Below are 17,516 nucleotides of genomic sequence, written 5' to 3' on the forward strand. Positions count from 1 at the left end.
ATTTAAATCAAACCCACTGCAGGCGAGGAGTCAGAGATAAAAGCCAGGGCCTGGGCAGGTAAGTTAGAATGATTGCATCAGCTCTGCCTCATCCCAGGAAAGCTGCACCAACTGGGCCCTGCTCAGACAAGCACTCAGAAATTCCATTAATAAAATTAACTCTTTAAAAGGCACCTAAGTACAGCTCCTAATTAAGGCTGGATTTAACTCAGCCCATTTTTAACTGAAAGCTTCCATCTAATACCATTCTGCAGACACGACAGGCTACTTACTGCCACCCAGAAACAGCATTTCAGCTTTCTAAATGGCTTCAGATCTTTATTACGTCTGTCCAAGCAGCTTATTTCCCCTTAGAAAGGGTCTTGGCTAACGTTAGCTTCCCTACCACCAGCAACAGGAAGTCTCGGAGCAGAGGTCACCATGTCAACAGCGGGGTGCCATTTCCTATCCTAGAGAAGTATTTTAAATATGCATAAAATGTGATCATTGAACCCATCTTAAAAAGAAGCCCCTAACTAGGCCACAGCAACTGAGCTGACACAAAAAATCCCACACTGCCGTCAAGCCCAAGTGTATAAGTGAGGCTCCAAAGAGCCATGAGATTTTAATAAATAAATTGGGTTTGTTATTTATGTTAGGCTTTTGAGCCTTCAGGCTTCATGTTTTCAGGCTTTTCTCGACAATCACCAAAGCTATAGACTTCTTAATGAGACTCGAGAGTCTCATGTAGGTGCCCGACTCCAGGAGCTGGTGGTCTACAGGGGAAAAAGCCACCAACCTCTGCCTGCCTGCAGCTGAAGAGGCAGCCAAAAGCTGGTGGTCTCTCAGAGGTGGAACCATATCTCCCTTGCCCGACTGACCCATGTGGTCCGCCTCCAAGGCCATGCAGAGCAAAGACCTCAATACCATGGAATTGTGGACCTCATAACAAACAAGATAGGATCACAACAGCCAGAAAGAATCATTGTACTTCCTTCCTTTGCAATTCTCTACATAAAAAGCTAACACAAAGGAGAGATCCGACAGAGAGAACATTTCAGTGAGACAGTTCTGTTGCCATTGGACAAGTCACCTAGTTAAAGTAGCTCTCATTGAAATGATCCAATTTTCAGAGTAAAAACAGCTGAAAGTTTTGAAGTTGTGGAAAAGTTACCATTGTTAAGTCTGTGTGGCTGACAAGTCCGAGAGGTCACCAGCTCATAACCCGTGTAATGTGCTTAGCTCTGGTGAGCTGGTTTTGTTTAGGTAAGAGTTTGATGGCAGATACAGTTTTCTGTTTGACATGACTGGACTTGGTATTTACAGGAATTAATACAGACTTCCCATTCTTCTTCTATGGATTATTTTGGGATTACAGCTCCTTTGGCTCTCACTATTCTCGGACAGAAACAGAGGACGATGCCTGGGTAGGTATGAGGACATGTGTGCAAGAGGAACACTCGCCACGTACATACCCAGTGAAATAGGCAGAGGACAAAAAGATACTTTGATACCGCATTACCATGTATTCAATGCTCAAAGTACACTCACCTGCAAAAAAGCTAGCACACCTGTCCAACTTTTTGAATATTAACATTTGAAAGACATGCCCGGTTCGTTAAACGTGTAATCTGATTTCACTCAAATTTAATAAAATCATGGAAAACAGCATCTCATGGGTAGTCAGTGATCCCATATTACAGGGATTAAATGGAGAGATCTGATTACAGTACTGTCTGTTTTTCTAAACAAACACTCCCTGTTGTACTCCATGTCTACATGGCAAGGAGTTGTAAACTTGTGAGAACTTCCTAAATAAATCAGCAGTGTAAGTGATGGCTGGGCTTACAGGCATGAAGTAACCCAGTCGCTTCAGCTTTGGGGACAGTTGATTAGCTGCCAGGAGATGTTGCAGGAATATCTAGAGGTGAAGGAGTACGAGAACTGAAGGGTGCTAACGGGAGGATGAAGTCAGATTCTGTGATGCTGTCCCATACACAGATTAACCTGATCTCACCCAACATTAGTAAGAGGGACGGAGTGGCTGTGGCTCGGGTTTTTACTAGAGGGCCACGGCCAATGGAGCAAGGCCACTGCGCCCTGAAGCTCTCAGTATCCCCGTGTCATGGGTGATGGGCCAATCCTGGGAACCTGAGCAACTGCCACGCCTGGGAGCTGGAAGTGCTCAGCATCACAGGACTTGGCAACGGACGCTTCGCCCACAGCTGCACAGGCTCTTCCCACCTGTTCCCCATGTAGTAGTGGCCAAAGCACCCCTCCCCAGAGGCATGGATTCTTCCCTCCCAGGAAGCCTTGCTGTACCCTTCTGACCCACCACAGAGCCAATTTCCTCTGCTGCAGTGGCCCCTTTGCTGGAGACACTGTCTAGGCTGGGGTTAGAGGACATTAGCTTCCAAGAAAGGTCAAGATGATCCAGCTGTGTTGGACTAGCAAGAGCTAGAAAGTGGGAAGGGGCTGTGGGAGCAGGGGAAGAGATCTGCGCTGCAGTCACCATGGAAACCATCCTTCACTACTGCTGCAAGCGCTAAGTGACACTCTTACCTTCTGGGCTGGGACCGGCACTCTTCCTCCCCACTGTCCGCCTCCTGCATGCACAGAGGAGAAAAAACAGGACCAGTTAAAATACTAACCCATTCATAAAACTTCAGACCATTGCACTTTACTAGCTTGGGCGGTGTCTGTAGGTGGGGGGTTTCTTTTTTATTACCCCTGCACATCTCTCTTTCTGCTGCTGCATATGCACTTACTTTCTGAAAGCCTTTAAATAAACACATGAGAATCATTTTTCAACTGCAGACTTTAACATGCTGCTGCATGGCCTTCCAATGATCTCTGCCAACCAAAGAGCACCAACCGTCAAGCACTTACATTGCTCCTGGGGGGGAAATCCCAGTGTCTGACAGTGAGAAGCTCAGAATCAAAAAAGAGCAAAAAAGTGAACCCAAAATGGGGCTGGGTAAGTGCAGACTAACTAGAAAGTGGAAATTTGACACAGTCCGCGGCTTCTGATGCAAAATTAATCGGCATAATTTCTAACATGCTGTGGAATTTTATTAGGACTTTCTATAATCTCAAGGTGATTAATTCCACTTCATAGCAGATTTAAATGGACATTCGCAGGCAGGACTGGGGGAGGGGTGTAGAATTTGCTTTATCAGTGAAAATAATAAAATCAAGTTTGGCCGATGTAGTTCTGTGGTGGCTGGGAAGCATTTTAAAGTACAAGCAACATTCTAAATTGGCACAGAAAGGCCTTCAAGGAAACCAAAGCTCAGCACCTGGTAACAGGAGATACGGGCAACGCTACTCTTTCAAGTTTATGCCCAGGTCACTTGGGGGTTTTAGGCTGTGATTGTACTGACTCATAGAAGCACAGGACTGGAAGGGACTTCAATAGGTCACCTAGTCTGGACCCCTGCACTCAGGACAGGACTATGTAATAACTAGACCATCCCTGACAGGTTTTTGGAGATTTTTAAGAACAGGTCAGACAATGACAGAGATTCCACAACCTCCCTAGGCAATTTTTTCCAGGGCTTAACTACCCTGAGAGTTTTTCCCTCATGTCCAACCAACCTAAACCACATTTGCTGCAACGTTTGCTGTTGCTTCTTGTCCTGTCCTCAGAGGTTAAGGAGAACAATTTTTCCATGTCCAATTCCAAGCAGGGTCACACCTTCCGTTATTTGGGAGGGAGACCTCCAAAGAGCATACAGGTGCTGTAGGTAGTGGTGTTGGCAATTGAATAAGTGGCTCCTCTTTCTTTTAAGCCAGCACTGCCCCAGTGCAGTGCTATGGAGTGTTTTTGCTATCTTTCAGGCAAGAGGTAAAACCCACAGTCCTCCAGGCACTGAAGGTCCCACAGCTTTGTTCTCCAGGGGCTGAGCATTAGCAAGATATACTGACCAAACCCCAGTGCAGACATTTATGTCATTCTCCCATAGATTTTTAAATTAGATCCTGGATTCTTCCTCCCTGTTAGACTGGTGTGTAGTGTTCCAGTCTACTGTCATAACAGCTGTTCCATTCCACCCCAGAGTGGTTGCATTTCTGTGGAGGAGGAAGAGGTATCTAGCACTTGTAAAGGAGCATCCACAGAGGAGCTTATGGGGTGGGAAGAAGGCTATCAGCAGAAAGGGACCAACTTTTGCACAGCTAGAGTGAGCAGTCAGAAAGTGCCCATTATATTTCTATAAAGCGCCCATGCTAGGCTTTCCCCTGCAGCATTGCATTACACCTAGATACCTTTGTTAGAATGGCTCCAAAAATGTTCTATCACCACAATTCCTAGTGACCGCACCTGCCGCACGTGGGGAGTTTATCTGAATCCCAAAGACTCTGTATGCTGCATGCCAGTGAACCCGATACAGAGACCGAGGCTTTGCCAGCTACGGAACTATCCTAGCTTTCCTTCTACATCTTTCATCTGCTATGGCTTTGAAAATGCTCTTGCACCCATCCCTACCAGCCCATTCAGCTGCCACCTGCAAGGCGTACAGGTGGAGACAAATATGGAATGGTTTGGCTAGGACCTATCATGAGGTAGCAGAAGAGTAAGAAATAAGATTGTGGATTGGGTCCGGATCAGCAGAATAACCAGCCATTATGTCTGCTGACCCTCCCGTCCAGCCCCACCAGAGGGTAGGTGCAGACCTGCTGCTCAGGGGCAGGAGAGCAAGGAGTTTTGAAACACTTGCGGAATTTGCAGAAAGATTCAGACCTGCAATTCTTAAGTCACAGGCTCAAGAAGGGTGGAATGGAAATGTCACATTTCACCACCAGGGGATTGTATAACCAGATTTGGTTTCCTGTAACTTCACAGAATGAGAGGCACAGCTCAAGAAAGCCATCAGTGCAGCATTACTTGGGTCCTGTTCGTTATTATGTGCAAAGCTCAAGCCCTTTCTTTATACAAAATGCAAGATACAGATGCGGAACGGCCAGCAGAAATATTTGCATCTCTGCTATCTGAGAATCTGATCCTGGGAGGTGCTCGCTAGCAGAGTTCCAGGAGCATAGGTGCTCAGCGCCTCTCAGGCTCAGACCCCCGTTAATGCCTAGTAAACGAGGAGACAAATATCAAAATAGACACCTATGGCAACAAATTGGAGCTAAAGCTGCAGGCTACACATGCTGAGGGGAAGCCAGCAGGGCTACCTTCCACACCGCAGGCCTCAGAATTAGCAGTGTCACTCCAGCAGCGTGAGACAGGCAAGCCGGCACGCCTCTCCTAACTGAAAACCCCAACCCACTCCATCATCAGGAGAGAACGTGATGCAAATATTAACACTGTCAAACAGGTACAACCACGCAGGGAGAGCATTGGCTGAGCAGCTTTCCAAGCCCTCCCTCCTGCAATGAAGCGGTACAATGTTCAGCCAGCTGCAGGCAGGGACTGGCTCAAAGTGGCTGGATGCTGCAAGCCGCGGCTCAGATAGGCCGCGTGACGGCAGGAGCCTGAAGCTGGTTGCCATTATGTGGGCATCCACAGGGATGGCACAAGCCAGGCTGTTGCACACCAGGCTGGCCACAGCTGTACTTGCAACCGGCATCCCAGGTAGCTGAAGACACGAGGCTTTTAGCCTGAGCTTCCCAGCAACTTGTCAAGAGCACCGCATGCAGCTGGCCAGGATGCGGTGCCATTCAGTGCTGGCCACACTGAAAGCTCTAGGCGACAGGGGCTTTGTTTTCCTAGGTGCCTGCACAGCACTTAGCACAACACGGCCCTCACCATCATTGGGACCTTTAAACAACAAGCGTTTGTAACAGCCCCTCATCAGCCATCTACCAGTGAGGTCAAATCTAGAATAATCAAGTGACTGACAGTCTCAGGACTAGATGCCTTTCCTGGTTTAGCTATGAAGTCCTAAGTGTATGTGCAATTATCTCCTTACGAACAAATTTCCTTTTAAGGGAAACACCAACGTGGAGTGTAGCTAACTGGTGCAAGTCAAGTGACTTGAAAGAGCTAGATATCCCACCTCCTAAAAACGGATAGATTGGCACATGAGGAACGGGGAACCCGTTGTCAACTTTGCAATCAGATTGCGTTTTCCTGTGTCCGAGTTACTCTGCTGTCAGGCAGGGTAAAAAAATTCTCAAAAGCACGCAGGTCACTCAAGCACTTTGAAAAGTTTGCCCACTGCAGATCTGCACCAAACTATCCTTAGAACCAGTTGGATTCTGCCAGGTCACAAGACACGTGGCCAACACTCCATATGGGTTCCCCAGGAAGGGGACTTACTGCTAATAACAACAGCAGTCAACAAAGTGAATAGCAGCCATTATGGGTGAGCCAAGAGCTCGAAAGGGTTTGTTCTCTAGTCAAATGCATTCTTCAAGCCCAGGATAAGGTGAAGTAGTGGAGAGAAGCACTTCAGGTCTGCACAACCTCACTCAGTAATCTAAGCTATGCAGACAATGCTGTTTTCGGTCTGGAACGTGCAGCAAGCAACATCATTACAGCAAGTGGCCAGCTGCACATCCAAAAAAACCCCAGCCATGGCAACTAGCAAGCACCCTGTCCCCTCAGCAAAAACAAACAAACAGAGGGGATGCCCTGAAGCATATAGACCATTTCAATTATCTTGGCTCCACATGGAATTTAAACCTCATGAGCTCTCTGAAAACATGGAGGCGGATAGACAGGACCCCATCAGTTGCAATCTGTCGCCGCTGAAGACTTGATGAGATCTAAACATTATAGACATAAATGCAGCACATTTTAGTGTCAGGAGTTCAGAGTGTAGCCACTTAGGGTCATATAAACTGGACTATGAACACATGCGATTCTGGTCAGTCTCTAAGATCAAACAGTGCTACCTGCACTCTGCTGTCCAGCTCGGGACATCTGAAAACTCATCTTTAACCTTTAGGATTTATGGCAACATCTGTCTTCCCTATCTGTCTTCACTACCAAGATTCCTGTCCATCGGTCTGCTACCCTCTCCCCTCCAGCCAGTTGGCATCTCATGCATCTGTCTAGGTATGCACGCCCCACCCCCATATCAGCTTTATGGGAGCATCTCATCTTACTTCCGTCCTTCCAGCTTCTTCAGGATCCTGCTCCCCAAAACACTTTCCTCTCTTACCCTGTGACTCTTTCACTGACTTTCCACATCAAGTTCAATCTTTTCTGTCTCCTATTGGAGGCTCTTTGCAACTCCAGCACAGCTTCTCTTATCTGCTTCACACTTCCCAAGCTTCCCTTCTGACTACCCCTTTGCAGCCTCCTCTTGGTGCCGCCTTATGGGCTGCTCCTGTTATGCTTAACGGTCTTCCACTTCAAAACACTCCCTTATTCTGCCATGGAATTTCTCCTCCACCATGAGCTCGGACCATCACCTGACATGCTGCATATCTAGCTATTGCACTATTTCCTGAGCTAGGCTGTAATCATTCACACGTATTTTTCTATGACCGTAAAGCAGTAAGATCACTAAACATACTGTAAAGACGAGGGGCCGCTCTAAACCTGGAACTACAATTTAATACAAATTCTCCACTAGAGGGCAGGAGAGACATGGCATGGACAAACACTACAAGTTCAGGAGTGACTCTCACCTACGGGAGATGAAGGAGGATGCATCTCCCACATGCTAGTTACTTTTAACTAGAGAGCGTTTTGGAAGATCCTGTTGCCATTTCTCAGTGCGTTCCCAAAGCGTGGGAAGTATTGCTGCAGTGCAGCCAGCTAAGGAGACTACCTAGAATCTATTTAAGCTGGTTTTCCAACTGTGGTACAAAAGGCCATTCGGAGATGCATACAGTGGGGCGTCTGTTGAGCTGACAGCCACCAACACTGAAGCGTCTCGCGTGCATCCCTGGAATACAAGCTCTCAAGTGTTTTCAAACTGTACGCTACAGCCAAAACTCAGCGCTGAGTGCCTGGCCAGTAGCTTGTGGTTAGTGCTATGTAGAGGCTCCTAGGGGCTGATTGTTCCATTCTCAAGCCAGCCCCTTGTACCAATGTACAACTCCTAGTGGTTTAGAAGCAGCCTTGACAAGCTCCAAAAGGAGTCATGCCCTGTCTTCCTTGGCCAGAGAAATGGCAGAAACAGGGGGCTCAGGGGAAACAAAAGGAGAGCCATGGCTCTAACGAGGCCGCAGTATTAATGACAGCTTAAAATGAAAGATGAAACTTTCACTCTTTGCACCTTTCAGGCTATGCGGAACAGAATATGCAAAACACAAACCCAGTTTTTACTTTGATCTTCTGACACAGTCATTAAAAGGGCAAGGGAGAACAGAGACATTATTTAGCATTCGTCAGGCTTATACAACGGCACTCTCTCCATGTCACATAAGCCACTCTCCTGTCCCTATGAAGCTTCTTTCTTATCTCCATGTGGCAATAAAAAACAGTGCTCATCTGCATTCTGAAATTCAGATGCCAGCTTGTTTGTCTGCATGTAACATGTCTGAGTTCCCTGGCACACACATTCGTTGGATAAGATGTATGATTTCCACCAACTCCTTCCCAAAACTACTGTAGCTAACATTTACTACACTTTCATTAGCCATGGTACATTAGTGAGGCTTCTTGCCACCTACTTGTTTGAACCCTAAAATAAACTCACTTTAGCATACCTGTTTGGTTATATTGCTGAAGCATGTGTCAAACTTGTAGAAAACATGCCTCAACTGCTGCTTGCATCCTTTGCAAAGTGAAATGCCAGCTGCTAAACTACTATCAAGAACGCCCTTCTATCAAAACAAGCAGATGAGTTAATCTCTCAATTTGCCAGTGTGAAGCAGTGGTATTAATAGACCATTACATTTTATGCATTCCACCCTCAGTTTGAAGATGCAGCTGTAGTCTAATATGCATGGCAGAGTTTCCCATAGCCAGGCTACATCACCAAACTGGATCTGTACCAGGAGTTAGCTTTTTACCATAAAACTGTAATTAATACATACATACATAAAAATAATAATTTTAAAGGATTAAAAAAACCAGAGAAAATGGTCTCTTCCATCATAACAGCTAGCATCATCTACCTTAGAAAAGATTCCTGTTATCAAAAAAATGAAATCTGCTCCCATGACTGTACACACTCAGAAAGCCCCACTTTGAATGGCATTAAAAAGATCACCAGAATTAGTTTGGGGTCAGACTGCTCTAGCTGGACATTTTAATGGAAGATGCTAGATCAATTTATAAATGAAATGCAAAAATACACCTACAAATTCCATCAGCTGCAAGCCTGGTGCATTTACTTATCTTCTCTTCCCTCTCTGAAGAGGGGCTGGGAACACAAGAGCCTAGTGTGACAGCACATTTAGCCAACTTCAGATCTGCCCTTCACCACCCTCCACCCAAAACAACCCCCACCACTGACTTTCTCCAGGGAACTAATACATTGACTAAACCAACAAGCCTTTAGAACAACCTACATGGCCAAGAGGCTGGCAATTCAGACAAACTGTCATTCTAACTTGTGTCTAGACTCTCTCTCTCTCTCTCTAGAGCGGAGGCTCTCCTATGCCATGAGTGCAATGACTCCTAGCCACAACTTGTAAGGATACCAGGTGTGCCTTCACGTACACTAGTTCAACCCTGCTGAAATCACTAATGTAGGCTTTTGCTCTAACCACAGAGCAGTCAGCCTTGATACCCCAAAAGGCACCAAGCTCCAGAGAGAAAGCCTTGCATTGGTAGTCATCTATGGTCAATTGCCACACCAACTCCAGCGCCTTTGCAACCGTGGACGAAATCCTCAGCTAGTGTGACCAGTCCATTGACTTCTACAGAGAAGACAATTTGCACCAGCTGTCTTTTCATGGAAGGAGATTACGGGTGGTGGGGGTGGAAGATTTCCATTTTCCCCAGCTCAGTTGCCTTCATTTGGCATCTTTGTAGCCAGCTCATTTTCATGGTTTCCCCTATATAAATCAGTTTCTTCCTTTGTTTGCAGGGATCTTTCACACAAGCAGCGGGATGAAGAAAATATAAAATAGTGAAGTGTGGTTGCAAATCCCCAGTCAGCAGGTGGACTCAGGTGTGGATGTAGGGCATCAAGCTATTTTAAATGCCTAGACTTCAAGCTGACAATGCCCCTCCCTTTAAGAAATAAAAGTCCTCCTTTGACAGGGAGCACAAGACCGAATGCCGCTCGGAGACACAAGCATACAGTGGTATCTGCATTTCTAAAACACAGAAAGCTTTCCAGCCTTCCCCCAGGCCAAAACGTGCTTTGAGCCCATGAAAGATGGCAACAAACTGATACAGGAGTGAGCTGCCAACAGCAGTAACTAGCCCAACACAGAGGAGACGGTGCAAAGTGGTTAGCATACTGCCAAGGCCAGTTACCTTGCAGGATTAACCTTTGCAAGGGGTCTGATCACCATCATGGATCATTTGACTTTGTTCTGCTACTACTCAAAGCCTCCACACCTCATGAGGCAGGATTGCTTTAGAGTAAACTTTCATTCCCAGCTATTGAGTAGCATCAGGAAATGAACTGAATGGGCTCATGAGAGTAGGAACTGAAGACATCCTTTGCTATAGATCTGATCATTGCTAAGCTGTTGAAGTAAAGGTGTGCTCACTCTACCTACTCTTCCTTGGGTAGAGCCCTGTGCATATACTCAAATTACACTGAAAACCTCTCAGCTGGGCAAGATCTTTGTGGAGAAGAAGGCAGCTGGTCTAATCAAATCAGGGGCTATGCACCCAAGCATTAATCCAATAGCTAATCCATGCAAATGCTGTTCATGAGCATGTGGGAGAGCATCCTCCGGTCTCCCAGTACATCTTTGTCTTTGCAACAGCTGTCTCATACATTGCAAGCTCTTTGGTACAGGCGCTCTTCGGACAGCACTGAGCGCATCAGCATGATAAGCAATCCCTTGCCTAGGCACCTGATCACGAAGCTCCTTCTCTGCCTACGGACCCGACCAGATTAATACTGGCAACGGCCCTCAATCATAGAAGTCACGTGGAGATAATATATTCACTGCACAGACTCCCGAAGTCCAAGGGAGTTTGAGCTGCACAAGGAATGCACGACAAGTACCAGCTGAAGCCCAATAGCGCCAATGACAAACTGTGCATAGGATGCCCTGTTATGGAGCCTGATCTTATGAACTGTGAGCTTAAAAATCACTTACTGGGAGCAAACAAAATTCAGACAGATTCAGTTCAAAACCACCATACGCATGTCTCTCCACTGCACAGCTACGTGACAAAGTTTTTAAAAAACGTTCTCTTAAACATAAACCCCACATATGCTGTGTTTACAGCAATGCCCGAGTGCCAGCAACAACAGACTGGTACAAAGAAACAAGGACAGACTTGAAACCCTGGGCTGAATCTTTTGAAAGACCCAAGGTTGCACATGAATTAACTCTAGCTTGAATTTCTGAAACATCACAATTTTGAGTTCCATGCTTGGACTTTGCTCAGGAGTTGTTTGATGCCAAGGAGGATGTTTTAACCACAGAAAGTGGGCAGCCAGAGGATCAAACTGCACACTGACTTCATTCTCGTCCATGCCACAGCTGAGAAGATTACTAGCAGTTTATGGAAATATTTTCTGAATATTAAGTAACAGATTTTGAACTGAGTTGATTCTAGATACCATTTCCCTGGCAGTGATGTGAACGCACCTATACGTGTGTGTATGGTCCATAAAGCTCAACGCAGAACTAATTAATTCTACAAGCCCCTCAAGCTGCTCTGGAAGAGATAAACCCTAATTAGTTTCATATCTTTTCATACACATTATAAAAAGGTTACCCGATATAGTCCAAGGAGCTTGAAGATTAAATAAGCAGTCACCATGCCTGTGAGATCAGCACAGGAGTGAGTGGTACATGGGTAAAAATACAGAGCACAGCAGAGAGCTACACTGAAGCAAATACATTTCCTTGTTATGCATTTGAATGACAAAGGCACCAATCAGAAAGGCTTGTATAGGACCTGGAACCACAAGTACAATTAAAATAGGCCATAAGAAAGCTAGAGCGAGCGTGCGTGTAAATCTCTGCATGCAATTGCTCTTCCTGATCTTTCCAAAGCAGGGGCCAAGAGGTATCATTCAGCCAGTCAGCACTGGTCTTTTCATTGTGATAGCTCTGGGATCTATTAATGTTTTTAGCCCGTTCCTATTGCCTCCCTGGATAAGAGAACACCTTGCTTTAAACACATGAAAGCCACCCAAGACCCTGAGACAAGCACCAGAGTTACATGGGGAAGTTTCAGGCGCAAAAGTATACTAGAAATTCTGACAGCGACACCTGCACCTCAGATGTGGGACAGCAACAGTCAAGGTAGGGTAGTATTTCACACCACGTCTCCCTCCCTTTTTCCACTTCAGACTTAGCATGGCAAAACAGACCACTGACAGTGTGATCCAGAGACATCATGCACAACATTTCTGCTAGAGGAGAAAAAATAGCTTCCCTCAACATCATCAGAGCAGAAACCCACTGAAGAGATGGGATGCAAGCAGACTGGCTGTCCCTGCCAGGATGCAAGGAAGGGAGGGAGTCCCTTCCACTTCCAAGTCTGATAGGGTAGCGAGGCACCAAGCAAGACAACAAATCACTTGAAAGCTGCAATTCCACTGCAGGCATTGGGAAGTAGAAATGCAAGTTCCACCTCCTGAAGACGACACCCCCCATTCCTGGACCAACTGTCAAAAAGTTTCTCTGTTCGTTTCAGGCATAAGAATAAACAGAGAGGCTCTGATGAATTTGTGGACAGTCCAAATTCAGATAGTACTTAGAAACATAAGAATAAGAATGGCCACACGGGGTCAGACCAAGGGTCCATCTGGCCCAGTATCCTGTCTTCCAACAGCAGCCAATGCCAGATGCTGCTGAAGGAATGTACAGAACGGGGCAGTTATCAAGTTATCTTCGCAGTCTGCTTTGGACTTAACTATCCTGAGTAATTTTGTATCATCTGCAAATTTTGCCACTTCCCCGGTTACCCCTTTTTCTAGATCATTTATGAATATGTAGACCAGATCCCAGATCTAGTGCCATGATATTTACCTCTCTCTATTCTGAGAATTGACCATTTATTCCTACCTTTTGTTTCCTGTCTTTTAACCAGTTACTGATCCATGAGAGGACCTTCCTTCTTATCCTATGACTGCTTACTATTACCAAAAACCCACAGAATCCTTCCAGTTGATTTAGTCTTCTTTATCTGAAAGAGAATTGGTCTATGAAACACAGGCACACAGGTCTAGTGTTCCATCCAGTAGGTGGTCAGCGGTGACAGACACTAGGATAGACAAGACATGATGGGATTTTAATTGGTGAGCAACTGCAAAACCTAGAACTAACAACAAGAAGCATTGGAGAGAACTTGGTGGAAGATTCATTCCCACCACTTTTTTGCATATACATATGGGTTGTGGAGGAAGGCAGCCTATGCTAACTATCAGCAGCCAAGTTCTCGTCAGATGTTAGCATCTCTTTGGTATTGTTCTCTGTAACACACTGCTGTGTCAGGAATTGGAATATTTAGGTCAAAGACACTGTGCTTCTGCTCTCAAAAAGAAAAAAAGCTAGCTCCTAATGGAGCCTTTCATCTTTTCTGCTGGAGATAAGTGATCTATGCAAATCCTGTTTAAATTTGGTTACCACTGGAACAAGATAAATAAAAACCATTCAGATCTTAAAAGCAAAAATCTAAAATTCTTCAACTGGTAGCACAAGAGTCAGGATGTGAAATACAGTGCGACATCACCTACTGCAGTACACCACAAGAGGAGATTAAAAACAGAAGAGATTACTGTCAATTGAATTTCTACATTAAATGAAATAGTCTTGCGTGCTGGGAGTACAACAGCTTTTGCTTTAATCAAGGAGACTTGCCTTAGAGGAATGGCATGAGCAGCGTACATATATATTCCTATTAAACACATTGCATTAAAGGAGCATTAATAATGTGACTTCTCTTGAAAGAATGACAGCATAGAGCAAAGGATCAATTTTCAACACCCAGACAGCCACACGGAACTTTAAGGATACAGCCCTATTATAACCAAACACTGCTCTCTAGCCTCCAGGAGACTTGTGCGTGTGCTACTGGACATTTTGGACAAAGGACAGAGAGGAAGGTAGAGATATGAAATGATCTGAGATTATTTAGACTGTATATAATTTTCTAGAACTTCAAGCTTTGAAGATTTGTGTCACCTCCCTGTAGGCAAGTGTTAGGGAGTCCTGCACTAGGCTCCTTGTAACTGACAAGCATTCTTCATTTTCTCTGCAGCACTAACTTAAATGCCAGTTCCCCCCACCCCATTCCAATGTGACATGTGTGACCAAAACAGCTCTTTGCATGAGCATGACCATGTGTGGCTCCAGCTTTCATACCAAGAATTGTTGCCAATGTCAGAGGCAAAACGGAGTTGGAGACCAAGTGAAAATATATGTTTACACATACACATGGGTGAATCTCAGGGCATGGACTTCTTGGAGCCATTTTACACATATGGGTAAGAAATGACCTGTGATTAAAAGAAAATCCCTTCCTGCACAGCAGCGGCAGGGATATCAGCAGTGAATGGATGTCAGCTGTCCATGCAAATCTTAATAGCCCTTATGCAAATAAGAGGGAGGCATGTCCTATTTGTCTAATCTAATACAGTCACCAGTACTTTTTAAATTATACGTATAAAGAGCAAACAAACCTAACAAGCCCTATCAAGTGCTTTCCACAAGAGCACAATCAAGTAGTCAAAACCTTGCTTAGGACTGGCTCTATATTTCCAGAACAGACAGGCTCCAGAAGTGCAGAATATAAAAGATACCTTGAGCCAGATGGCACTGGAAAAACTCGTAATGGAATCTCTAGCCAATAACAGCTGTACAGAGGATAAAGAGTGGGGAATTCAGATTGCTGTAGATCAGTCCTTCATAATTCATGAACATTAATACCACATTATATGCAATAATGACAAAGATCAACATAGCAGAAGCAGTGCCCATTTTTAGTCCTCCTCCCCCCCTTTTTTAAAATGAAAATTCCCACAGAACAGATTTCCCACTCTGTACATTGACTAGAGATTCACTATATATGCTAAGCATATAGGTTCTCTTCCTATACGAGGAAGTTTTACAGATGCTAAGGGGTTATTTCTGGTGGGGGAAGGAAGGGAGGTATGCTGCAAGGGGAAGGAAGGGGCCGATCACAAAACAAAAGACATCTTCCTGTCACCATATAGGTTATTTATAGCTATTTCTGGGCCCCCAGCAGCCAAGGCTGTAGATGTATATTGTTTGTATCACTAATGCAGTTATTTACATTAATAAAAATATTAAATCTTCACACACAGCATGAAGAGTAAGTTACATATTCTAAGGCCTTGTATACACACGTAAGTTGTGCCACTTGAACTATAACAGTACAGTCAACCTAGTGCAGACACGGTTACACTGGTGTAAGTATGCTCATAGTGGAAGGCAGAATATGCTTTCCTGATAGAAAGCATCTTTACACTGACACCCACATGAGGAGCTGTGCCAAGATGCACTATCCCACCCCTACCTGACAGTTACACAGGTACAAAAACCCTGTGCAGACCAGCCTTAAGAGAGCCGACATTTAGGCAGTGGACCATTTTGGGGTGGAGGAGAAGTTACTCCTACGGATACAGATTTAAATTTCAAGTTTTCTTGTTAAAAAAGCGTCATGCTCCGGAACTGTTTTAAACAAGTTTTAAGCAGAGAAAGACACTTCCAACAGATTCTCACCCACTCAGATGCAGTGAACCTGGTGCGTCCCACCCTCTCTCAGCACGAGTGCTGGATGCAATGGCTGAAGTAGCAGAAGCGCAGACGTAAGAGTTAAACAGCCAGACCACGCAGGACCCATGGTGCCGAAGAGGTCAGGAACTGACCTCTTCGGGTATGTCTACATGGTGATAAAAGCCCCAGCACAGCTGTGCCTGGCCAGGGTTAGCTGACTCAGGCTCTAACATTGCAGTGTAGACATTTGGGCTTGAGCTGGAGCCTGGGCTCAGAGACCCCCACGAGTGGGGGTGAGTCTCAGAGCCCAGGTTCCAGCCCAAGCCTGAATTTTTTGGAGCCCTGCAGCCCAAGCCAGCTGACCCAGGCTCTGAGATGCGGGGCTGTGGTGGTGGTGGGGATCAGTGCAGTGCAGTGCAGTGCAGGGATATCCTTATTTTTTGGTAAAAAACTCCTTGGAGAAGCGGAAGTCACTTATTGCTGCTTTAAAGAGCTTAGGTGGAGAAGAGGGAACAGCAGCATTCAGAACCTTGTCCAGTGCTGTGATATTGTACTTCTGAGGGGAGCGGTTAGCCTTGCTCAGCCTGGATCTGTGCTCAAGAGTGCAATTACAAGCAGCAAGTTGTTACCTGGCATGTGTGGGTCACAGCAGAGGCAGGTATCTGAGCATCCTATAGAGCTGTCTGGGATCTGCAGCAGCCTAGCAAACAGCAACTAAGTGCAGTTGTAGAATGCTATTTGAAGCCAGGCCTAGCCATGAAGCCTCTACTCCATTTGAAAGAGCTCTATGTCCAGAATGCAAATGCCTGAGAGACATCACAGTCTAATGGTTAGAGCAAGGATTTGTCCCCACTGCTGGTGCTGACTTGTGACAAGGGTAAGTCGCTTGACCTCTGTCTTGGTTTCACCTTCTGTCAAGTGCAGATAAGGATCCTGACCTACCTGGCAGGGGGCTGGTAAGGCTTTTATTCAAGGCATGTTTGAAAAGGGTTTGAGATCCCTGGATGGAAAGCATTAGGAGGGCACTAACCATCACTGCAAAAAGCGAGGGATAGCTCAGGGGTCTTGAGGCTAGTCAGAGACTGCCGTTCTGTCTCACTGCTCAGATAGCATGCAGTCATTTGGACATGAGCTTAAGCAGCAATTGCTAGAGCACTTTCTTGCACACACGTTACATGAAGTACAGAACATGATCTGACCTGTGTTGCACTAGGCTGGATCTTTGACGGGAGATCTAAGTATTACAGCCCACAGCAAACTAAACCGCTGTGTGTCACAGGCAGAGAACAGGAGGGACCGAGGTGCACCAACATCTGAGGCTCCACAATGGCAGAGAAGGGATTACATGAGATACCTTCAGATAATCCTGACAAGTGACCCTCACCCCCTGTGCCGACCTGAGCAGGGGAGAATTCCTTCCTGGCCCCACACATGGCCATCAGTTAGCCCTGACCATGTGAGCACGAGCAGGCCAGCCAAGCCCTAGAGAGAGACAGAGAGACACTGCTTGGTGCTACCTCGGTGCCCTGGCCCTCCCCACCCAATGTCCCATCTCCAGCCATGACCAATCCTGATGTTTCAGAGGAAGCAGATCAAACCCCCATATCTCTTTTGTTTGCACCAGAACATCATTCATTCAGGCGGTGACAAAAAACCAGCAGACTAAGGCAGCTGCTCTGTCTCAGTCCTCCCCACCCTTGAAGGCGGCTACCCTCAGGTTTGTACATCCAAGCAGCTCTGGCTCCCAAGCTGTGTTTAAGGGAGTAGCTTTGGTGCAGCCTGCAAGATCCTGCAAGCAGGAGAAA

At 45.8% G+C, this 17,516-nt stretch overlaps 1 protein-coding gene across 1 annotated transcript in view; it reads right to left on the bottom strand.

Moving 5' to 3' along the window:
* Positions 1 to 17,516, bottom strand: part of SSH2 (slingshot protein phosphatase 2) — a 134,414-nt gene that overhangs the window by 81,119 nt on the left and 35,779 nt on the right. The window contains exon 2 of the mRNA XM_073315846.1: positions 2,542 to 2,585. Within this exon, the coding sequence (XP_073171947.1) occupies positions 2,542 to 2,585 (44 nt within the window). The remainder of the gene's footprint in view (positions 1 to 2,541; positions 2,586 to 17,516) is intronic.

Source organism: Lepidochelys kempii, chromosome 17 (genome assembly GCF_965140265.1).
Source record: "Lepidochelys kempii isolate rLepKem1 chromosome 17, rLepKem1.hap2, whole genome shotgun sequence".
NCBI lineage: Eukaryota > Metazoa > Chordata > Testudines > Cheloniidae > Lepidochelys > Lepidochelys kempii.